Source organism: Corythoichthys intestinalis, chromosome 5, assembly GCF_030265065.1.
Source record: "Corythoichthys intestinalis isolate RoL2023-P3 chromosome 5, ASM3026506v1, whole genome shotgun sequence".
Classification (NCBI taxonomy): Eukaryota; Metazoa; Chordata; class Actinopteri; order Syngnathiformes; family Syngnathidae; genus Corythoichthys; species Corythoichthys intestinalis.
In genome coordinates this window covers 45,692,096-45,717,910 of record NC_080399.1, presented here as the reverse complement: position 1 = coordinate 45,717,910, position 25,815 = coordinate 45,692,096, and the positions used below count along the sequence as shown (strand labels likewise).

The 25,815-nt window shown below is 41.4% G+C and overlaps 1 protein-coding gene across 1 annotated transcript in view; it reads left to right on the top strand.

Annotated features, from left to right (window-relative positions):
- The window catches only part of slc7a10b (solute carrier family 7 member 10b), a 91,756-nt gene that overhangs the window by 63,036 nt on the left and 2,905 nt on the right, over positions 1-25,815 (top strand). The window contains exons 2-10 of the mRNA XM_057836272.1: positions 12,055-12,259; positions 12,627-12,778; positions 17,026-17,151; positions 17,243-17,396; positions 18,272-18,395; positions 22,233-22,336; positions 22,403-22,499; positions 22,581-22,730; positions 24,015-24,192. Coding sequence (XP_057692255.1) covers positions 12,055-12,259; positions 12,627-12,778; positions 17,026-17,151; positions 17,243-17,396; positions 18,272-18,395; positions 22,233-22,336; positions 22,403-22,499; positions 22,581-22,730; positions 24,015-24,192 — 1,290 coding nt within the window. The remainder of the gene's footprint in view (positions 1-12,054; positions 12,260-12,626; positions 12,779-17,025; positions 17,152-17,242; positions 17,397-18,271; positions 18,396-22,232; positions 22,337-22,402; positions 22,500-22,580; positions 22,731-24,014; positions 24,193-25,815) is intronic.

Sequence of the window (25,815 nt, the reverse complement as noted above, 5' to 3'; positions counted from 1 at the left end):
GACATATTTGCTCCCCTGCCCAGGAAAGGGTCGTGAATGAAATGCCACCATTTTGATAACCTAACATCTCATATGTGTCATGAACAATCTGACCAATTTTGAGGAGCATTCAACTTACTGCTTCGGCGTAATGGTCTCAAACGTGCACGCAGGTTTTTGACAAAAAATGCCATGTTCTGCAAGATTCAATCCATAATACCTGATTTCCTGTTGGGTTTGGAATATGGGTGCAAGAGACTTTTTGGAGCAGTTTTGCACAACGTATCTACTCCCCAAATTTCATCACTCTACGTCGAAAAAAACTAATAGGACAGGCCTTTTGTAAAAATTGAAGGGGGCGCCACTGAGCCATTTTATTACATCTTTTGGCAATGTTGCTAAATTCATGAAATTTACATGAAGCCGCATGTATGTGCACATTTTGGTGAGTTTTCGAGCATGTTCAGACCTTGAAATTGGCCATTTTGAGACAAAATGCCGAGGGTCTTTTCACTTTCCTGTTTGGGTACTGCTACATCAACGAAAACTCAATATTTTTTGTCAGATACCTAAAGACATGTCTTAATGCTCCCCTGATGCAGGTTTGAGGTCAATTGATGTTTTTCACCAGGAGGAGGAGCCTTTTTAGTAAAAAAGGGTGTTTCCTCTTCCCACAAGGGGGCGCCAGGCCTAATGGAAAATATTTCAATGCAGTCATGTTCAGGTTAAGACACTTTACACGCATGCCAAATATGAAAAAGATTGGACCTTGTATCAGGAAGTTATTAATCATTTACTGAAATTGGCGCGTGGCCAAAAAAACACTCGACTTTGGTACCCCGCCCAGGTCAGGCCCGTGGACGAAAACTCACCATTTTCACAACTTAGTATCTCATATGTCTCATCAACACTTTCACCAATTTTGAGGAAGATCCAACGTACTGGCTCGGCGCAATGGTCTGAAACGTGCATGCTGGTTTTCGCCCAAAATGCTATGTTTTTCAACATTCAATCCAAAATATCCCATTTCCTGTTGGGTTTGGAATATGGGTGCTGCAGACTTTTTGAAGCGTCTCTGGACAATGTATCCACTCCCCAAATTTCATCGCTCTACGTTGAAAAACATCAAAGCAAAGAGCATTTTTAAAATTGCAAGGGGGCGCCACTGAGCCATTTGTTGATTTTTTCTTTAAACGTTGCTAAATTTTCGAAATTTTCGCGAAGCCGGATGTATGTGCAAATTTTGGTGAGTTTTTGAGCATGTTCAGGCCTTCAAATTGCCCATTTTCATTTGCCATGAAAAAATAATAATAATAATAATAACTAGGCCTGCAAGCAGGACTGAACGGGCCCTCGCAATCTAGCGCAACTCGGACGTCACGCAACTCGGACTGTGTGCAGGTCAGGGTGGTGGCAGATCCTCCTCTCTAATCATCTCATTAGAACCTAACATGCTCGAAAGTCGCCTATTTACATTCCCACACCCAAGAGATAAAAACCCCTATTGGAGAGAGTACTACAAAAAAGGAGCCACTACTGAGCTGTGCAGCCAAGCCCTTATTCAAAACCAAAATTAATCTTCTAACTGGGCCAATTCGACCAAGTGTGCCAACTATTGTGGCTCTATAAGCTCCCTGAATCTCTGAAAAAAAATATTTCCTTGAAATGGCGAACAAAGGGTCGTCACGGCAACAGACAGAGACACGTGGACATGGGCCGTAAAAAAGTATTTTAATAGGTCTTGAAACTACAATGACCAACATGAAAAGAACTGGACATGTTTTGGAAAAACGAGTGACTTTCTATCGCCACTAGTTGGCGCTGTAGGGTTGATGCAAATGACCCCTACAAGGCCCTTCAGGGTATGACTCTCAACAAGCACGGGAAGTTTGGCGCAGATATCTTGTATATCTGCCGAGTTATGACTGTTCAAAGTTTTTGGAGAGAAAAATTGTTGACAGTCATTTTCACTTTCCTGTTTGGACCCCTCCGCTTCAACGAAACTTCAATATTTTTCATCAGGCACCTGAAGACAGGTCTTAAGGTTTCCCTTATGCAGGTTTGAGGTAGATTGATTTTTTCCTTTAGAGGAGGAGTGTGTCCCGTAAAAAAGGGCATTTCCTGTTCCCACTAGGAGGCGCCAGGCACAAATGGTAAATTTTCAATCCAGTCCTGCTCAGGCTGGTATACCTCACACACATGCCAGATTTAAAATAGATTGAACGTTGTATGAGGGAGTTATCAGTCATTTTCCGAATTCGGTGTTTTGGCGAAAAAATGGAAGAATTTGGCGCCCCGCCCAGGTCAGGCCCGTGAATGAAAACACACCATTTTTATAACTTAAGATTTCATATGCCTCATGAACAGTCTCACCAATTTTGAGAATGATCAAACTAATTCCCTAGGTGCCAAGGTGTAAAATGTGCACACTGTAAATCGATAAAAAGTTCACATTCAATCCAAAATACCCGATTTCCTGTAGGATTTGGAATGTGTGTGCAAGAGACTTTTTGGAGCAGTTTTGCACAAAGTTTTGACTCTCCAAATTTCATCACTCTATGTGAGAAAAACCTAAATGGAGAGGCCTTTTTGAAAAATTCAAGGGGGCGCCACTGAGCCATTTTGTTAAATTGTTTCGTAACGTTGCAAGATTATCGAATGTTATCCAAAGCCGCATGTATGTGCAAATTTTGGTGAGTTTTTATGCATATTCAAGCCTCCAAATGTAAACTCTTACTGTGAACCCATGAAAATTTCACATTCGATCCAAAATACCCGATTTCCTGTTGGATTTGGAATATGGGTGCAAGAGACTTTTTGGAGCAGTTTTGCATAAGGTATCTACTCCCCAAATTTCCTTGCTCTATGTTGAAAAAACCCAATAGGAAAGGCCTTTTTTAAAACTTCTTTCTGTCGCCACTAGTTGGCACTGTAGAGTTGATGCAAATGACCCCTACACGAACCTTCAGGGTATGACTCTCAACAAACACGGGAAGTTTGGCGCAGATATGTTGTATATCTGCCGAGTTATGACTGTTCAAAGTTTTTGGCGAGACAAATTGTTGACGGTTATTTTCACTTCCAGTTTGTACCTCTCCGCTTCTACAAAACCTCAATATTTTTCATTAGGCACCTGAACACATGTCTTGAGGCTCCCCTGAAACAGGTTTGAGGTCAATAGATTTTTTTCCCTTGGAGGAGGAGCCTGTCTCGTAAAGAAGGCCATTTCCTGTTCCCACTAGGGGGCGCCAAGCCTAATGGGTAAAATTTAAATGCAGTCGTGTTCAGGCTGGGATATCTCATATACTTGCTAGAAATGAAAAAGATTGAACGTTGTATCACGGAGTTTTTAATCATTTTCTGAATTTGGTGTTTTGCCCAAAAATGGCCAACTTTGGGACTACGCCCAGGCCAGACCCTTGGATGAAAACTCACCATTTTGAAAACTTAAGATCTCATATGTCTCCTGTATAGTCTGACCAATTTTGAAGACGATCCAACTATTTTCTTCAGCGACAAGGTCTCAAATGTAAATCGATAAAATTTCGCATTTGATCCAAAATTTCCGACTTCCTGTTGGATTTGGAATATAGGTGCAAGAGACTTTTTGGAGCAGTTTTACGCAATGTATCGACTCACCAAATTTCATCATTCTACGTTGAAAAAACCTAATAGGAAAGGCCTTTTTGAAAATTTCAAGGGGGCGCCACTGAGCGATTTTGTTAAATTTTTTTGTAGATTATCAAAATTTACGCAAAGTTGCATGTATGTGCAAATTTTGGTGAGTTTTCGTGCATGTTCAGGCCTCCAAACGTAAACTCCAACTGTGAACCGAAAAAATTTCACATTTGATCCAAAATATCCGATTTCCTGTCGGATTTGGAATATGGGTGCAAGAGGCTTTTTTGAACAGTTAGGCATAAGGTATCTACTCCCCAAATTTCATCGCTCTACGTTGAAAACCTGAGAGGAGAGGCCTTTTTGAAAATTTTAAGGGTCAAGGGGGCGCCACTGAGCCATTTTTTGAAATTTTTTCAAAACGACGCAAGATTATCAAATTTTACGCGAATCTGCACGTATGTGCAAATTTTGGTGACTTTTCGTGCATGTTCAGGCCTCCAAATTGGCCATTTTCATTTGCCATGAAGAAAGAAGAATAATAATAATAATAACTAGGCCTGCAAGCAGGACTGAACGGGCCCTCGCAATCTAGCGCAACTCGGACGTCACGCAACTCGGACTGTGTGCAGGTCAGGGTGGTGGCAGATCCTCCTCTCTAATCATCTCATTAGAACCTAACATGCTCGAAAGTCGCCTATTTACATTCCCACACCCAAGAGATAAAAACCCCTATTGGAGAGAGTACTACAAAAAAGGAGCCACTTCTGAGCTGTGCGGCCAGGCCCTTATTCAAAACCAAAATTAATCTTCTAACTGGGCCAATTCGACCAAGTGTGCCAACTATTGTGGCTCTATAAGCTCCCTGAGTCTCTGAAAAAAAATATTTCCTTTAAATGGCGAACAAAGGGTCGTCACGGCAACAGACAGAGACACGTGGACATGGGCCGTAAAAAAGTATTTTAATAGGTCTTGAAACTACAATGACCAACCTGAAAAGAACTGGACATGTTTTGGAAAAACGAGTGACTTTCTATCGCCACTAGTTGGCGCTGTAGGGTTGATGCAAATGACCCCTACAAGGCCCTTCAGGGTATGACTCTCAACAAGCACGGGAAGTTTGGCGCAGATATCTTGTATATCTGCCGAGTTATGACTGTTCAAAGTTTTTGGAGAGAAAAATTGTTGACAGTCATTTTCACTTTCCTGTTTGGACCCCTCCGCTTCAACGAAACTTCAATATTTTTCATCAGGCACCTGAAGACAGGTCTTAAGGTTTCCCTTATGCAGGTTTGAGGTAGATTGATTTTTTCCCTTTAGAGGAGGAGTGTGTCCCGTAAAAAAGGGCATTTCCTGTTCCCACTAGGAGGCGCCAGGCACAAATGGTAAATTTTCAATCCAGTCCTGCTCAGGCTGGTATACCTCACACACATGCCAGATTTAAAATAGATTGAACGTTGTATGAGGGAGTTATCAGTCATTTTCCGAATTCGGTGTTTTGGCGAAAAAATGGAAGAATTTGGCGCCCCGCCCAGGTCAGGCCCGTGAATGAAAACACACCATTTTTATAACTTAAGATTTCATATGCCTCATGAACAGTCTCACCAATTTTGAGAATGATCAAACTAATTCCCTAGGTGCCAAGGTGTAAAATGTGCACACTGTAAATCGATAAAAATTTCACATTCAATCCAAAATACCCGATTTCCTGTTGGGTTTGGAATATGCATGCAAGAGACTTTTTGGAGCAGTTTTGTACAAGGTATCGACTCTCCGAATTTCATCCCTCTACGTTGAAAAAACCTAAATGGAGAGGCCTTTTTGAAAATTTCAAGGGGGCGCCACTGAGCCATTTTGTTACATGTTTTCGTAACGTTGCAAGATTATCGAACGTTATCCAAAGCCGCATGTATGTGCAAATTTTGGTGAGTTTTTATGCATATTCAAGCCTCCAAATGTAAACTCTTACTGTGAACCCATGAAAATTTCACATTCGATCCAAAATACCCGATTTCCTGTTGGATTTGGAATATGGGTGCAAGAGACTTTTTGGAGCAGTTTTGCATAAGGTATCTACTCCCCAAATTTCCTTGCTCTATGTTGAAAAAACCCAATAGGAAAGGCCTTTTTTAAAACTTCTTTCTGTCGCCACTAGTTGGCACTGTAGAGTTGATGCAAATGACCCCTACAAGAACCTTCAGGGTATGACTCTCAACAAACACGGAAAGTTTGGCGCAGATATGTTGCATATCTGCCGAGTTATGACTGTTCAAAGTTTTTGGCGAGACAAATTGTTGACGGTCATTTTCACTTCCAGTTTGGACCTCTCCGCTTCAACGAAACCTCAATATTTTTCATCAGGGACCTGAACACATGTCTTGAGGCTCCCCTGAAACAGGTTTGAGGTCAATAGATTTTTTTCCCTTGGAGGAGGAGCCTGTCTCGTAAAGAAGGCCATTTCCTGTTTCCACTAGGGGGCGCCAGGCCTAATGGGTAATATTTCAATGCAGTCGTGTTCAGGCTGGGATATCTCATATACATGCTAGAAATGAAAAAGATTGAACGTTGTATCACCGAGTTTTTAATCATATTCTGAATTTGGTATTTTGCCCAAAAATGGCCGACTTTGGGACCACGCCCAGGTCAGACCCTTGAGTGAAAACTCACCATTTTGAAAACTTAAGATCTCATATGTCTCCTGAATAGTCTGACCAATTTTGAAGACGATCCAACTATTTTCTTCAGCGACAAGGTCTCAAATGTAAATCGATAAAATTTCACATTTGATCCAAAATTTCCGGCTTCCTGTTGGGTTTGGAATATTGGTGCAAGAGACTTTTTGGAGCAGTTTTACACAATGTATCGACTCACCAAATTTCATCATTCTACGTTGAAAAAACCTAATAGGACAGGCCTTTTTGAAAATTTCAAGGGGGCGCCACTGAGCGATTTTGTTAAATTTTTTTGTAGATTATCAAAATTTACGCAAAGTTGCATGTATGTGCAAATTTTGGTGAGTTTTCGTGCATGTTCAGGCCTCCAAACGTAAACTCCAACTGTGAACCGAAAAAATTTCACATTTGATCCAAAATATCCGATTTCCTGTCAGATTTGGAATATGGGTGCAAGAGGCTTTTTTGAACAGTTAGGCATAAGGTATCTACTCCCCAAATTTCATCGCTCTACGTTGAAAACCTGAGAGGAAAGGCCTTTTTGAAAATTTTAAGGGTCAAGGGGGCGCCACTGAGCCATTTTTTGACATTTTTTCAAAACGACGCTAGATTATCAAATTTTACGCGAATCTGCACGTATGTGCAAATTTTGGTGACTTTTCGTGCATGTTCAGGCCTCCAAATTGGCCATTTTCATTTGCCATGAAGAAAGAAGAATAATAATAATAATAATAATAATAATAATAATCCTTTGCATTACAATAGGGCCTTCGCACGCCTAGTGCTCGGGCCCTAATAATAATAATCCTTTGCATTACAATAGGGCCTTCGCACGCCTAGTGCTCGGGCCCTAATAATAACTAGGCCTGCAAGCAGGACTGAACGGGCCCTCGCAATCTAGCGCAACTCGGACGTCACGCAACTCGGACTGTGTGCAGGTCAGGCTGGTGGCAGATCCTCCTCTCTAATTATCTCATTAGAACCTAACATGCTCGAAAGTCGCCTATTTACATTCCCACACCCAAGAGATAAAAACCCCTATTGGAGAGAGTACTACAAAAAAGGAGCCACTACTGAGCTGTGCAGCCAAGCCCTTATTCAAAACCCAAAATTAATCTTCTAACTCGGCCAATTCGACCAAGTGTGCCAAATACTGTGGCTCTATAAGCTGCCTGAGTCTCTGAAAAAAAATATTTCCTTTAAATGGCGAACAAAGGGTCGTCACGGCAACAGACAGAGACACGTGGACATGGGCCGTAAATAAGTATTTTAATAGGTCTTGAAACTACAATGACCAACCTGAAAAGAACTGAACATGTATTGGAAAAACGAGTGACTTTCTATTGCCACTAGTTGGCGCTGTAGGTTTGATGCAAATGACCCCTACAAGGCCCTTCAGGGTATGACTCTCAACAAGCACGGGAAGTTTGCCGCAGATATGTTGTATATCTGCCGAGTTATGACTGTTCAAAATTTTTGGAGAGAAAAATTATTGACAGTCATTTTCACTTTCCTGTTTGGACCCCTCCGCTTCAACGAAACTTCAATATTTTTCATCAGGCACCTGAAGACAGGTCTTAAGGCTTCCCTTATGCAGGTTTGAGGTCGATTAATTTTTTCCCTTGGAGGAGGAGTGTGTCACCGTAAAAAAGGGCATTTCCTGTTCCCACTAGGAGGCGCCAGGCACAAATGGTAAATTTTCAATCCAGTCGTGCTCAGGCTGGTATACCTCACACACATGGCAGATTTAAAATAGATTGAACGTTGTATGAGGGAGTTATCAGTCATTTTCCGAATTCGGTGTTTTGGCGAAAAAATGGCCGACTTTGGCACCCCGCCCAGGTCAGGCCCGTGAATGAAAACACACCATTTTGATAACTTAAGATTTCATATGCCTCATGAACAGTCTCGCCAATTTTGAGAATGATCAAACTAATTCCCTAGGTGCCAAGGTGTAAAATGTGCACACTGTAAATCGATAAAAAATTCACATTCAATCCAAAATACCCGATTTCCTGTTGGGTTTGGAATACGCATGCAAGAGACTTTTTGGAGCAGTTTTGTACAAGGTATTGACTCTCCGAATTTCATCCATCTACGTTGAAAAAACCTAAATGGAGAGGCCTTTTTGAAAATTTCAAGGGGGCGCCACTGAGCCATTTTGTTACATTTTTTCGTAACGTTGCAAGATTATTGAACGTTATGCAAAGCCGCATGTATGTCGAAATTTTTGTGAGTTTTCGTGCATGTTCAAGCCTCCAAATGTAAACTCCTACTGTTAACCGATAAAAATTTCACATTTGATCCAAAATACCCGATTTCCTGTTGGATTTGGAAAATGGGTGCAAGAGACTTTTTGGAGCAGTTTTGCACAAGGTATCAACTCCCCAAATTTCCTCACTCTATGTTGGAAAAACCCAATAGGAAAGGCCTTTTTTAAAACTTCTTTCTGTCGCCACTAGTTGGCACTGTAGAGTTGATGCAAATGACCCCTACACGAACCTTCAGGGTATGACTCTCAACAAACACGGGAAGTTTGGCGCAGATATGTTGTATATCTGCCGAGTTATGACTGTTCAAAGTTTTTGGCGAGACAAATTGTTGACGGTCATTTTCACTTCCAGTTTGTACCTCTCCGCTTCTACAAAACCTCAATATTTTTCATTAGGCACCTGAACACATGTCTTGAGGCTCCCCTGAAACAGGTTTGAGGTCAATAGATTTTTTTCCCTTGGAGGAGGAGCCTGTCTCGTAAAGAAGGCCATTTCCTGTTCCCACTAGGGGGCGCCAAGCCTAATGGGTAAAATTTAAATGCAGTCGTGTTCAGGCTGGGATATCTCATATACTTGCTAGAAATGAAAAAGATTGAACGTTGTATCACGGAGTTTTTAATCATTTTCTGAATTTGGTGTTTTGCCCAAAAATGGCCAACTTTGGGACTACGCCCAGGCCAGACCCTTGGATGAAAACTCACCATTTTGAAAACTTAAGATCTCATATGTCTCCTGTATAGTCTGACCAATTTTGAAGACGATCCAACTATTTTCTTCAGCGACAAGGTCTCAAATGTAAATCGATAAAATTTCGCATTTGATCCAAAATTTCCGACTTCCTGTTGGATTTGGAATATAGGTGCAAGAGACTTTTTGGAGCAGTTTTACGCAATGTATCGACTCACCAAATTTCATCATTCTACGTTGAAAAAACCTAATAGGAAAGGCCTTTTTGAAAATTTCAAGGGGGCGCCACTGAGCGATTTTGTTAAATTTTTTTGTAGATTATCAAAATTTACGCAAAGTTGCATGTATGTGCAAATTTTGGTGAGTTTTCGTGCATGTTCAGGCCTCCAAACGTAAACTCCAACTGTGAACCGAAAAAATTTCACATTTGATCCAAAATATCCGATTTCCTGTCGGATTTGGAATATGGGTGCAAGAGGCTTTTTTGAACAGTTAGGCATAAGGTATCTACTCCCCAAATTTCATCGCTCTACGTTGAAAACCTGAGAGGAGAGGCCTTTTTGAAAATTTTAAGGGTCAAGGGGGCGCCACTGAGCCATTTTTAAAAATTTTTTCAAAACGACGCAAGATTATCAAATTTTACGCGAATCTGCACGTATGTGCAAATTTTGGTGACTTTTCGTGCATGTTCAGGCCTCCAAATTGGCCATTTTCATTTGCCATGAAGAAAGAAGAATAATAATAATAATAATAATAATAATAATCCTTTGCATTACAATAGGGCCTTCGCACGCCTAGTGCTCGGGCCCTAATAATCCTTCGAAGAACAATAGGGCCTCGCACGCTGAGAGTGCTCGGGCCCTAATAATCCTTCGAAGAACAATAGGGCCTCGCACGCTGAGAGTGCTCGGGCCCTAATAATAATCCTTCGAAGAACAATAGGGCCTCGCACGCTGAGAGTGCTCGGGCCCTAATAATAATAATCCTTTGCAAAACAATAGGGCCTTCGCACGCTTAGTGCTCGGGCCCTAATTACACACATTCATTCCAGCGCGGCTTCCTTGCAACTGTTTAACAAGTTCAATGATGATTGACAGATGCCCGTGTGAAGTCTGCTTCTTTGGCCAGATCAAAGCCATTGTTGTGCCGCAGTGACTGAGAGGATCAAAAGGCTGGGACAGGGAGGGTAGGAGGCTGTGCGCAGACCAGAAAGTGAGGCGTATGTGGATCAAAAAAAAGAAAAACTATCGCACGTGCTTGCGATGGGACTATTGCACACACGCACATCGCGATGGCGATGTTTAAACGATATATCGTTCAGGCTTAATAGATATATATATATATATATATTTATTTATATATATATATATATATATGTATACATGTATATATATATATATATATATATATATATATATATATATATATATATATATATATATATATATATATATATATATATATATATACAGTATATACCTCTACATACGAAGTTAATTCGTTCCAGGACCTTGTTTGTAAGTCGAAATGGTCGTATGTCGAGCAGGATTTTCCCATAAGAATACATTATAATTCCTTTAATTTGTTCCACATCACGAAAACCTTCAAATCCAAATCCTTAATAAATACTGTTGGTATGATTACAAATGGGTAAAGTTTTCAAGTAGCAATAAGCATTTACACATAGCAAGACAAATAAATTAGAAATAAAAATCGGAATAATATTATAATTATAATAATTCCTGTAATAATGTAACGAATCGGGTTCTAATGTGGCGGACGCTTTTGCCTGCTGTACCTGAACGCACCTGTGGCTGATGTGCCAGAGTGAGAGAGGGTGCGGTAGAGATTTTACTTTCTCTTTTAATGTTTAGATGCTGGCGTCAAGTGCGACGGACAATAGGCGTGTTGTGGGGCACAAGTTGATGGAATAAATGATTAGAAACCTGATGAAGCTGGTAATAATAATTGTCCCCTTAACTTATAAAGACTCGCGAACAGAGGTCGGAGGAGGAGGACCGTCGAGATCATAGACATTCGACGGCCGAACTGTCGAGACATTTCATGGATGCGCACACCACGGTGATATTTTTCTATCATTTCCATCTTCATTTCAATGGTAAGCGTCACCTTTTTCCTTTTTCACCACCTGCACTAACCTTCGAACACATGTTTTCTCTCACAAGAAAATCCCCCGTGCGTCCGTCTTCAAGCAAAACAAAGGAACAGCAGCGCTGCCGTAAATCGTCGTATTACGAGCATGTCGTCGGATGTAGAAACAAATGGCGAGTCAAATTTTACGTCGGATGTCGAAAAGATCGTGTGTCGAAAAGATCATGTGTCAAGGTACTACTGTATTTTCTTTTATTTTTTACAAGTATACTTCACAATTTTTATCAGAACAATCACGCTTCCTCCTTGTGATGGAGTACAGGGTCAGAGGTCAGTCCTGGTAGTCCCGTTGTCATGTTAACAGCATCAAAATTGTCACTTTGTAAGACTAGACCACAGTTGACCAGTAAGATCCCAAAAGAAAAAGACCATTTGAATTTCATGTCGCAATTTTTGTGCCCCTCCACAAATGGCGATCTTATTTATTTATTCATTCTACTTTGCTGTTTGAATACGTTTTCTTTTTAAATGACATTATACTTATGTTTGAGTTGTATTTATTTACTTTGTTGTAGTTACAGAATGTGTCCTTCTAGCCATAGCCTTCTATTAGGCTATTTCAAAATTGCTATACTAGTGAGGACTAAAAACATACTAGTACATGAACAAATGAACACACTAAAAGAATAAATGTTTTTCGTTTTCATTGTCAGGCAACATCATTGGATCGGGTATCTTCATTTCGCCCAAAGGCGTTCTGGAGCACTCTGGTTCGGTTGGCATAGCACTACTGGTGTGGATGTTGGGCGGCGGCATCGCTGCGCTGGGTTCACTGTGCTACGCCGAGCTAGGTGTTGCAATCCCCAAGTCGGGCGGTGACTACGCTTATGTCACCGAGATCTTCGGAGGCCTCTTAGGGTCAGTTTCTGTTCCTTCTATTTTTTTTCCTAATCAGGTTTTTGATTGATTCAATATTCAACTATTTTTTCTGGTGTCTTAGCTACATCTATCCATATGTAATCAACCTGAGCCATATGACAATGATTTTAAAGACAATAAAAAATATCAAGTAAGGTGACGTCAACTCTTACAAGAAGATTTTATGTTTTGTTTGTTTTATTTTATCTACTGTATGATGGAATTGAACCATTTTGAACCGTTTTGAATACAAACTTCCCTAAGAGCAAAAGTATGTCCAGCCTGACTTGCATGGTTTACCCACTGATGTGGCGAGCGTCTGTTGACATATTGACATGCCGTTTTTGCTGTCTTATGACACCCTCAGATTCCTGTTACTGTGGAGCGCTGTGTTGATTATGTATCCAACGACCCTGGCCGTCATCGCGCTCACCTTTTCCAGCTATGTGCTACAACCTGTCTTCCCCGAGTGTGCACCACCGTACGCCGCTACGCGAGTTCTGTCAGCCACCTGCCTCTGTGAGTCAACTTGGTCAACCTATCATCTAATAGAAAAAAACAAATGTCACTTTTAACAAAGAACTTACTCGCCATGGTGGTGACTTGGGTTTGTTGCACATGTACATTCAAAGAGTAAAGTATTATACAGCTGACTGGGAGCCAGTGTTAAGACTTGTACAGAGTGCTATGCTGTGATCTCTTCATTCTGGTCAGAACCCAAACTGCAACATTTTAAGATTCTTTTGAAATGAATCCTGTCAGAAGAAAATTGCAGTAGCCACTGAAGAAAACGATACATTTGTCTGAGCTTGGTGCGTAACAGCCAGTGTGGGTTCAGTTTCCACTTGGTAACCGTATGAATGTGTGTGCAAATGGTTGTTCATCTCTGTACTGTATGTGCCCTGCAATTAATTGGTGATCAGTAAGGGTGTAACGGTACATGTATTTGTATTGAACCGTTTCGGTACGTGGTCCTCGGTTCGTAACGGAGGCGTACCGAACGAGTTTCTGACGTAATGTAAAGTGCTGTCAAATTCAGCGCGTTAGCGGGCGGTAATTAATTTTTTGAATTAATCACGTTAAAATATTTGACGCATTTAACGCAAGCGCAGAATGCCCGCTCGTACATCCCGTAATTCCACTGTTACGTCCCACGGACGGCTCGCTAAGGGCGTAACATAAAACAAGCCACACACACAAGTTGCAAGTGGACATAAATTTATTCACACAAGTCGAACTCGCAATGAACAAAATATACAAAATCCGGAAGAAGCTGGCTTCAGCATAAGCCCAGGCCAAAACAACAAACAAAATGAAACTACACTTAAACCCCAACCGCTAAGTAAACCCTGATCGTAAAAAAGAAAAAACAATACAGCCACTACCCTTGCTTCTACACTAAACAAAACGGGTTGAACGAAAACGGCAGTTTACCTCTACTGCTGCGGTGCTCTAATTTACAGTGGTGAACAAAACGATCCAATAACGAATTAACACAAAATACCTCACCAAAAAAGCGGGAGTGTAACAAAATAGCAATCAAATGCACAGGTGAATGAATGGCGAGCAAACAGCTGGCGAGGAGGTATGCAGCACGTATGCTGTCAAATGCGAAGTTGCGAACTCTCAGAGTGTTGACTGTAAAATGATGAGCGGTCAGATCACTTTTGTTAATGCTGCCTTTATTTGGTTAACAAGACTCAGGCACAATACAACACATACGCGGGTATGCAAGCTCAAACAACGGCCTAATAGTACTACCGTGTATTGAATTAGCTGCGGTAAAGCAAGTGTCGTTATTGCCGCGAATGTAAACAAAGCGCTGCATAATGGATACATGTCAGACAGCGGCTAGTTCAGGTGGCCCATCAGCGGCGGTGACGTCGTCTGCCCGTCTGGCGTCAATCAGAGTACGGCACGTTGGGTGGGGAGGCACCCAGCTGGCGGACGCGGCGATCAGATGACTGACAGTCTCAAAAAAGATAACAATTAAACGGCCAGGGCCGTCGCACCACTCAGAAGTGCAGTGAGCAGCGTGGGTAACGGTTAAATGTAAAAATGGAAGAAAATCAGGTTGGCCCTCTGGGTGGGGAATTCAAATTAAAAAAGAATATAGATGGAACAATCCTCAGAAAATGTAAATAAGTTGGTTTGCCTCAGCGATTGACTAGAGGATGAGTAGGGAAGAGGGCCACATTTATGTGTACACTACACACACTTTGCACACATTATAAATAATACTGTTTCAGTAACTGTTCTAAAGCTCTGTTGTGTGTTTGTTTTTGCAGAGAAAAAAAATGTCTTCAACAGAAAGAATGTTAATGCCATCTTGTGGATTTATTGTTATAATCAACAAATACAGTACTTATGTACAGTATGTTGAATGTATATATCCGTCTTGTGTCTTATCTTTCCATTCCAAAAATAATTTACAAAAAAATATGGCATATTGTAGAGATGATTTGAATTGCGATTAATTACAATTCATTTTTAAGCTGTGATTAACTCAATTAAAAATTTTGATCGTTTGATAGACCTAATAACCCTTGCTTTTCGAGGCTGTGCTCATAAAGTTAATATGAGAAACTTGAAACTGTTCAGTGTTGCAACTGTTCAATTTTGCACATCAGATATTTTTTTTAATTGGATTATCTATTTTTGAGCAGAATTCTAGCTTTGAATAGGCTAATGTTCCTACTGTTGAAAGCAAAAAAGTGTGTAATAAACAACTAGCACATTTATATTTTGCATTTTATTTACTTACTGTACCGAAAATGAACCGAACCGTGACCTCAAAACCGAGGTACGTACCGAACCAAGATTTTTGTGTACCGTTACACCCCTAGTGATCAGTTCAGAATGTAGTTCACATCCGCTCAGTGTCAGTAACTTGGTATTGTCTCTAGCACACCAAAACCCTGAACAAGCTATACCGGTAAGTGGTCTAGAAATTGGATGGACGGATGAATAAAATCATAGATGAGACATGCAGCCCTTCACTGGGGATCTTCAGCTTCTAGAAGGCTGTTTTGTCTATTCGTAGGTTAATATTTTAGAATATTTTTTGTTTTTTTAGTTTGCAAGAAAAAGCAATTGTCTGTGTTTTATTTTGGTCCAACAAAGTGACATTTAGGTTGATCCAGATATTTGTTTCAGACCTTGTATAAACTGTAATCATTTGGGGACACTACTAGATTAAATTATGTCGAATCCCCACTCAATGTCAAGCAAATGAAACCAAGTCATGAAATCAAAAGTTAAAGTTAGTCTCACTAAGATAAAAAAAAAATATTAGGACTTTACTCATTCAATAGCCATACGAATGTTAGCCAGCTATAATGGCATGTTTTTTCTCTGAACCCATTTTTTGTCTTCACCGAAGTGATTACCTTATTAATACAGACAAGTTCCCAAAACTAATTTCAGCGAGATGTTTATCGACACATTTAAAAAGTTAAAGTCAAGTGCTATCTTCCACTACTCCGAAATCCTAAAACTGCCGTATTATGTCTAACAGGAATCAAGTCACATTGACTTGAGTTCCCCTCTCTGCCAATTGCTACCTGCAAACCACCAAGGCCACCATGTCTAATCCACACTGTCTCTTTGTATCACTGGCTAAAAGTTAACCCTTCAGGGCAGCGCCAGATGAAAGGTGAGCATGGTCTCCTTCAGGATGAGGGAAGCGATGGTGCTGGTGGCGGTTGTGGGCTTTCTGGTGGGTCGGTCACATTTTGTTGGTCCTTCGCAACGGAAACAATCCATCTGGCGAGGCTGACAAGCGTTTCTTTGTGCCGGAGAGCCAGGCCACCGTGAGAGCACATGACACTGATGGATGAGCCCCAAGCACAGCGCATTCCTCAAACCATGGAGACCCATCCGCTCCCCACAACACCAGGAAGCCACACCAACCACACAGCCATGATGCTGGTATGAAGCAGATGATGACAGGGGACAAGAAACATGTCATGAATGCCTTCTTTTTGGGATAAAAAATGAACTGCTCACTTTGAAACCACAGAGGTCGACCTCCTATGCATTTGTGTTGAGTTTTGGCCTCTAGAAAGTCGGCATCATTGCGCTCCTCAGTACACTGCACTGCATAAATTACATGTTGACTTTGTTTCTCAAGATTCTGTCCTTTGAGTGAACCAGCTTTTGTCTGAAGTTGTTGTTTGGTTTGAAATGTATGTTACTGTAACTGTACTGTAACCTTTGGAGTTTCCAGGCTGGAGCAGGAGTACATTCTCCCAGGGTACCAAGACGAGGAGAAAATTAAGGCATGAAGTAGAGGGAAGCATGGGAAAAGTTAGAAAAGGATAGAGGGGAAATAGCAAAGGAACCGAGGGAAAATGCAAAGGAACTGTGGATTAGGTTTAAGGGTGTACTCAACTAGATTCCCTTACATCAGTGGTGCCCAAGTCCAGTCAGGATCGTTATTAGGCTCCTGCAGAGCTTGCTGATGAGCTGATCATTTGATTCAGGTGTGTTAAAGGCAGGAAACATGGAAACCAAGCTGGATAGGTGCCTTCGACGACCAGGTTTACACGGTTCCAAGACGCTAGGTCTGGGCACAGGTAGTACATAGCATTTTCAAACTAATGTTAAAATCCATTGTCTTAAAAAAATGACTAGAGAGAAGAGTACAGGTACTTGTAGTCAAATAGAATGCATTGCTGAGAGGAGATGAAGAATTTACTCATTGGGATAGCTTCTGAGCTAACGTGTTTGCACATATGTATGTGTGTGTGTGTATGTGTATGCAGTGCTGTTGACGTGGGTAAACTGCAGCAGTGTGCGCTTGGCCACCAGGATCCAAGACATCTTCACAGTTGGCAAGCTGCTGGCCTTGGGCCTCATCATCGCAGTGGGTCTGGTCCAAATTTTCAACGGTGAACATTCTATCTCACATGGTCTCCACGTCTTCCTCTGGTAAGACTGCTAGGAGCTCATGTCTTCTTGGCGTTCTTCTCAACCTTGCAGGGAATTTTGAAGCTCTGACCCCCCAGATGGTTTTTTCCATGGACCGGACTCCCTCAGTGGGGCAGATGGCGCTGGCATTCCTGCAAGCTTCCTTCGCCTTCAGTGGATGGAACTTTCTTAACTATGTCACGGAAGAAGTGGTGGATCCAAGAAGGTGAATGTTATTGCTACTACACTTTCATTATTTCTTGATCACTTCATCACATCTCCATTTTTTCATGTCAGCCAAACGATAATCCACAAAATTTGAATGGTAGCAACTAGACTCTCGTTGTTGGTTGTTGAAGAGGTTTCAATTCAAAAGCACATTCAATTTCCAGCTGTGACTGGTGAATTTTTGTTTTTCAGTAAGACCCCTGCTTTGGAAAAAAAAAAAAAAGTTATTTCATGGCCCCTAATCAATTGATTTGTTGGTTGGTGAGTTGATTAGTCAATTGGTTCGTTAGTTAATTTTTTGATTGATTAAAGGTGCGATAACACACAATTATTGACCCAAACCAACCGTTGGATCTGGACCCATAAAGGCTGCCATTTGTGTAGGAGTTGCAGGGTCTGCAATATCAAGGTCATTGCACTCCTCACTACTCTGCACTGCATGAATGGCAGGTTGAATTTCCTTTACCAACTTTTCTTATTGCTGGGTTTGAAGTGTATGTTATCGTTTTGAGTTCCTCTCATGGTCCAGCCACATTAAAGGCATTGCCTGCTCCTTTTTCTAGCCTTCAATTCGGATCTTATTTGGCCCTTCTTCTCTCGGAAGAATTGCCAAAGATCCAGTTAGAAGTCCCTCAGTCAGTTGGAGGCTTCCTAAAGTTTTTTCTTCCATGTTGCTTGGAACGCAGAAAGGTTGTTCACCAACCACATCTGACAATAGTGTAACAGCAAAAAATGAAAGCAATCCCAATATTACCACCTCCAAAGATTCAATGTATATAATCATAATTTGCAGACTATCAAGATCTGGATAAATGACAACTTAGACTTTGCTAGTTTCTTACTTACTCTTTTTTCTTGTGGTGATGTGTTCAGGAACCTCCCTCGCGCCATCTACATCTCCATCCCACTGGTGACACTGGTCTACACACTGACCAATATGGCCTACTTTTCGTCCATGTCTTCTGACGAGTTACTTTCTTCCAACGCTGTTGCTGTTGTGAGTATTTCTAGCATGTTAGCATCAATGCGACCTTTGTGTCAACATGCTCTTAAAACTCCACACTTAAGGTTGTTTCACATTAGCGGCAGCCCAGTGTGAAAAGCGGACCACGGCAAGCGCAATACGGGAGGACTCATATAAAGTGGGGCAAATAAGTATTTAGCCAACCACTAATTGTGCAAGTTCTCCCACTTGAAAATATTAGAGAGGCCTGTAACTGTCAACATGGGTAAACCTCAACCATGAGAGACAGAATGTGGGGGGAAAAAAACAGAAAATCACATTGTTTGATTTTTAAAGAATTCATTTGCAAATCATGGTGGAAAATAAGTATTTGGTCAATACCAAAAGTTCATCTCAAAACATTGTTACGTACCCCTTGTTGGCAATAACGGAGGCCAAACCCTTTTTTTGTGACTCTTCACAAGCTTTTCACACACTGTTGCTGGTATTTTGGCCCATTTCTCCATGCAGATCTCCTCCAGAGCAGTGATGTTTTGGGGCTGTCGTTGGGCAACACAGACTTTCAACTCCCTCCACAGATGGGGTTGAGATCTAGAGACTGGCTAGGCCACTCCAGGACCTCAAAATGCTTCTTACAAAGCCACTCCTTTGTTGCCCTTGCTGTGTGTTTGGGATCATTGTCATGCTGAAAGACCCAGCCACGTCTCATCTTCAATGCCCTTGCTGATGGAAGGAGATTTTCACTCAAAATCTCTCGATATGTGGCCCCATTCATTCTTTCCTTTACACAGAGTAGTCGTCCTGGTCCCTTTGCAGAAAACAGCCCCAAAGCATGATGTTTCCACCCCCATGCTTCACAGTGGGCATGGTGTTCTTCGGATGCAATTCAGTATTCTTTCTCCTTCAAACACGAGAACCTGTGTTTCTACCAAAAAGTTCTATTTTGGTTTCATCTGACCATAACACATTCTCCCAGTCCTCTTCTAGATCATCCAAATGCTCTCTAGCGAACCAAAGACGGGTCTGGACGTGTACTTTCTTCAGCAGGGGGACACGTCTGGCAGTGCAGGATTTGAGTCCCTGGCAGCGCATTGTGGTCCCAGCTCTCTGTAGGTCATTCACTAGGTCCCCCCGTGTGGTTCTGGGATTTTTGCTCACCGTTCTTGTTATCATTTTGACGCCACGGGGTGAGATCTTGCATTAAGCCCCAAATCAAGGAAGATCATCAGTGGTCTTGTAAGTCTTCCATTTTCTAATAATTGCTCCCACAGTTGATTTTATTTCCACCAAGCGTTTTACCTATTGCAGAATCAGTCTTCCCAGCCTGGTGCAGGTCTACAATTTTGTCTCTGGTGTCCTTCGACAGCTCTATGGTCTTGGCCATAGAGGAGTTTGGAATGTGATTGACTGAAGTTGTGGACAGGTGTCTTTTATACCGATAATGAGTTAAAACTGGTGCCATTAATAAAGGTAACGAGTGGAGCCTTGTTAGACCTCATTAGACCTCGTTAGAAGCAAGAAATCTTGCTTGTTTGTAGGTGACCAAATACTTATTTTCCACTCTTAATTTGGAAATAAATTCTTTAAAAATCAAAAAATGTGATTTTCTGTTTTTTTTCCACATTCTGTCTCTCATGGTTGAGGTTTACCCATGTTGACAATTACAGGCCTCTCTAATCTTTTCAAGTAGGAGAACTTGCACAATTGGTGGTTGACTAAATACTTATTTATTCCCACTGTAGGCTGGTGTAGATGCTGTCTGGAAGTGGAAAGCGGGTGAACTCCAGCAAGTATATTTACTATAGTCCCAAGCACCAATGCATTTACTGTATTTTTCATTGTTGCGCAAGAAAACAGCAATTTTTCCTATTTCAAGGAGTAGGGGGCATTGTTATAGCCCAGTTGCGGATGCTGGACTTTTAATGAGGAGAATCTCAAAGTGTGTCAGCCTGTGAGTGCTTTTTTGACGGAGGGACTCAGCTGCACCTGCTGCTGGGTAGGGACACAAAGTGCAGAGTGATAGAAGTCAATCTCCAAACACAGGCACCTACAAAAAAAAGAAAAGAAATCGAAGCACGATTTTTCGCTTAGTTTTTAACAAAGAAAGTGTTGCCAGGATGATTAGAAAAGTCTCTAGCTCAACTCGGAACAAACGAATAAAAATTGAAAAACGCTACCACTGACGTTTCCACCACAATATCGCTGATTTGCTCATTTCACTGTAATAAAAAAGGGATTCAGCCTCAGACAGATCATCCAATCATCATGTATAAAATGCGTAGTACACACCGTCCGAGCCCCGCCCACTGCCCATAGACCCCCAGAGACGCTGAGCGTCCGATGGGCAGGATGAACCCAGCCTTTAGCCAATGACTCATTCCGTTTGGCTGTAGTGGAACAATGTACTCTCAACACAATCTCATGTTTTACAGTGCAATGCAATGCAGTGTGCGTTTACTTTAACCAATAAAGCCTTTGGTCAAACATGTCTTGGGGTTGTCTGTGACTTCCACTAATTTGATTATCAAAGGCTTGGGGAGAATAAGTGGGGAACATATTACACCTTCATGTTCTTCAAAGGATTGAGATAACTTGGCTTGCTGTTATGGTGCCAAATGCTATATGTTAAAACTTAAAACTTACCAGAATGTGAAAGTGTGATTGCTTTAAATAACAATACATAAAAGTCTACATAATGCATACAATTGAACATATAAATGTGAGTACATAACAAGACTCAACGCAGTCTACACTGTTTAAAGGATTGTGGAGCTGTGCAAATGACTGAAAAGCAAAGCAAGCTGTATCGTAACCAGTGATAAGAAGCTAATTCTGGACAAAAGTTAAGCGTGTTGTAGCGCATGTGCACACAACACTATACATATGATTACTTTTTTTTTTTAACACTTTAGGGGAAGCTGAGCTTCCCTTGCAGTCTTAATGCAATTGCCACTGTTATAGCCATGTAAAGAGTTTTACAAGTTTCGGTAAGAAGGTGAATAGTTTTTGTTTTTTTTGTTATTCGTGAATTAGATTTCCACACAAATGCACATCAAGGTAGCTTAGCGAGAGACGTGAGAATCATTTTTCGAGTGTCCCTGTTCGCGAAACCTTAAAAAATCACATTGATTAAGATTTTGTTGGCCGTGATTTGTGTTTATCCGCCCACTGAAACAGCCTGATAGCAGAGCTATCAGTACACCTGCCCCTCTGCTATCGGATGCGTACTTGACGTCAGAGCAATAGCGCTGTGAAAATAGAACATGTTTCTATTTTGCGCCCTGCCCCTAAGCGAAAATTCACTCAAGACTTTCCGCTTCGTCCAAAACGGCCGCCGCTCACTTTCGCTGAGAAGTCGTCTCCCACATACACAATAAATGGGTTGCCTCTGAACCTTTCTACTAGGTTGCCGCTAGTGTGAAACGGCTTTTAGTGAGGTGTCCAAACTCTGCTGAGTTTTTGCTCCAATCAAATGCCACATCATAATACCTTGGCTTTCACTACAATGAATGGTGCAATCAGCCTCTCAAATATACACACTCTCTTCTTTCATCTTTTGTTTTGGGTCGATGCATTACAATAATGTATAGTTGCTACATCTATATGTGCGAGCTGCTTCTTCCTTGACAATTGTGCAAATATGTTGGTTTCATTAATAGGAAAAAAAATAGAGAATGGTAAACTGTGTGTGGCGCTTCATAACGTTTCCCAATTAGAAAACATCAGTGGTCACAGTTTAATTGTTGTGTCATTTACCAGGTATACATGTAACAGTTGCAGACTGACATTTTTTGGACATTTGCATTGAGCTACTTTTCCTGGTGCTAGAAAAAAATAGAGGGGACGTCACTGATTGACCTTCTTGTTTAGACTTTTGGAGAGAAACTGCTAGGTGTGTTCTCCGTCATCATGCCCATCTCCGTGGCATTGTCAACGTTCGGCGGCATCAACGGCTACCTGTTCACTTCGTCCAGGTGAGTGCTAATTTATCGTTGGGTTTTCCACAGCGGTGTGAGTGCTGACTACTTTTTTATCGGCAGGTTGTGTTTCTCAGGTGCCAGGGAAGGTCATCTTCCTAGCCTGTTGGCGATGATCCATGTCAAAAAATGCACCCCCATCCCAGCTCTGCTGGTCTGCGTAAGTTCAAGCTGACTTTTGACATGCAAGGGTGTCACTTGATGTCCTCTCTCATCAAAGTTTTTTTGTATGTGTTTGCAGTGCACAGCCGCAATGGTGATCTTGTGTATTGGGGAAACGCACAATCTAATCAACTACGTGTCGTTCATCAACTATCTGTCATACGGTGTCACCATCGCAGGCCTGCTCTTCTACCGCTGGAAAAAGCCCAACCTCTACCGCCCAATTAAGGTTGTATCTTCTATTCTTTTCAAATTTTTGTAACCTGATCACAAAGTGTGGCGAATGTATCTGTGTGCCCTTTTATGACTCAGAGTTTTGCTCTGCAGAACATACTGTAAGAGTCAGATTTTTGTTCAAAATATATGGTATGGCAATGCTACAAGTTGTGAAGAAGGGGCAGGACTTGAACAAAATAGTACATGACTGTACAGGGCAGGGAAGAAACAAAGAGCTGAGCAGTGCAATGTCCTGTGAAGTAGGGATGGAATGAATAGCCAATACGACAGGACAGCAAATCACAGTAGTATGTAGCTTAGTTAAACCAGTGAGAGGTTTTTTTGTATAAGGCATAGCAAATAGGACGGGCTGCAACGGGAGTTGGCAGGGAAGTCCTGTGGATGCACAAAATATTTGCCTTAAGGTGCGATTGCGGTATCGGCCTCATACAAAGACAAAAGAAATGCCGAACAGGCACATAGCTTGGAGGAAGATTAGATTAGGGATAAAAGGAGAGGGAGTGGGGTTAGAGAGCCAGAGTAGGTATCAGATGTATTTGGTTGGTCAGATACATTCAGGGGTCCTTTGCATGTTAAGCGCATGATGATGACATCATGATCTAGCTTGCTTCTTTAGTGTCATGCCATGCCTCCTTCTCCTTCTCCTTTGTAAATATCTTACATATCAATGACTTGCTGTTTGTTGTATCTGCCCCCAACCCCCTGCTCTATATTACTTGTTGCTTAACAACACAAATTGATATCATTGTATAGATTCCAATTTGGGTCGTCAGACTGTTCCGACCACAATTTAACCCATGACATATTTAAGACCACATACGTACAAGAGGGGCCTAGATCGTATTTATATCCACTTCGATGCGACTTGGCACGTTCAGACTGTCATGAAAGAATCTCATATGAAAGACGCACATCATTGAAGAAGCAACCAGGGAGCTGGCCCTTATACAAAATTTGGCAAAGGGCACATAAATACATATGCAGGCATTTTTTTAGTGGTGGAGTTGGGGGTAATTTAATTTATTTTGGTTTATTTGTTTTCAGCATTGGTTTCCTCATTTGCTCTTTTTGGGCAAAGATTTTTATTTCTGTAAACCCCTGAGACTAAACAAGACTGGACAGAATAGGTAATGAGCTAGGAAATGCAAATACTGTGTGAGTGAAATTGCAGAGTCAATCCCATAGGAATGTGGTAACAGAGATATTATTTTCGATCAATAATTAACGCTTTCTATTCTGTTGCTTATTAATGTCTCATTAATGGCACCTCCTGCAGGTGCATTTGCTGGTGCCCGTGTGCTACCTAATGTTCTGGGCGCTCCTGCTGGGCTTCAGCCTGTACTCAGAGCCTCTTGTTTGTGGCGTGGGCCTCGTCATCATGCTCACTGGGGTGCCCGTCTACATTTTGGGTGTCTATTGGAGAGCAAAACCAAAGTGTGTCAACCACTTCATTGGTGAGTCACCATGCCAACAAACCTCCATGCACCATGGGTCACGTATTGCCCCTGTTCCACCATTTTTGGAATGTGTTACAGTCATCAAATTAAAAATTAAACAAAAACACATATAAAAGTTCATCAGTGATGGACATTAGATATCTTGCGTTTCTAGTCTATTCAATTGTGTATAGCAGAGGTCACGGAACCGCGGACCTCGGTCCAGTTCCGGACCCCCAAGCTCAAGCTGTCCGGACTAATACACGTTGCAACAACAAAAATCTTTTTTTTCTGCGGGTTTGCAGAGTGGAGGCGGGCAACAAACAAAAACCTTAGGGGTGACGCGCGTGATCCAGCCAATGGGAGTGAATCATTTGAAAGTTATTCTTAGAACAGCATGTCTCACACTCGCTTTCCAGACTCCGCGGAGTAACAGCCAAAAACTGAGCCGAATGAAGTTGGAGGAAGAGGCGAAAAGGTACGGCAAATGGTGTGCTCAAAACTACGCAAGATTGATGCAGAAAACAAAATTTAAGGAGGAGTGGACCAACACATTTTTGTTCATTTTACCTGGTGGCAGCACAAGACCGCTATGCCTCATCTGAGACTCATTCAGCGACGGTAGCGCTTGTAAAAAGCAGCTATTTGAAAATGCACTATGAGACGAAGCACGCAGCTTTTTTTGCAAAGTTTCCCAATGAACTCTGCCATCTGTTCTCCAAAAATAGCGGAATTAAGGGCTCAATATGATCGCACCTCAAGGCTCATGGTTCATTTAGTCACTGCACAGCAACGCGCAAATGAATTCTCCCTCAGAATAGCGTGGATATTGGGTCAAAACAAAAAGTCTTTCAGTGACGCACCGATTGTCAAAGATTGTATGAGTGTAGTTGCTGAAACTTTGTTGATGGAAAGCAAAAAGAAGAGGTCTGTCAAAAAATATAGCAAATCCCCCTGTCAGCATCCACAATTAAAAAAAGAAGTCTTTAACATGCTCTTATGTTGCTATTTAATGATTCAATTAAAGCACTTTTTTAGTTTTTTGCACCTTTTATATTTTATTTACATTTTTGAATGTTGTAATTATCAGCATGGCTGCGTGAAAATTCATTTGTATCTTTTTGGAAAAAAAGAAGCATTAAAAATATTTACTGACCCGAGATTGTTGTAATTTTTAAATTTCGGACCCACAGGATTTTTAATTCATGACCCCTGGTGTATAGGTTAGAAAGTAATTGTATATTAATGTATGCACTGGCATGCACATATAGACGCCAGGTGATGCACAAGCACTGGCCCTTGCCCTCTTAACCGAGCAAGTGCCAATATCAAGGTTATTAAGTTATGATCATTATTATGTTAGTAGTGCATGTGCAAGGGCGTAGGTTTGCATAGGGACGGTGGGGACATAACACTACCAACTTTTAAGGATGCTGAAATTATCCCCACCAACTTTTAAGCAACCTTATTTGCAGTATGACTTCAGTTATATAGGTCATTTAGATTGTCTTCCTATATGTTGTGAGGAAAGAATTGATCCTACCATTATTAAGCGAATTACAGTACTTTCATTATGTTCAGACTTACATTGACCCTTTTTCACTCGCTGAATGTGCCAGTCCATTTTTCCCTCATTCACAC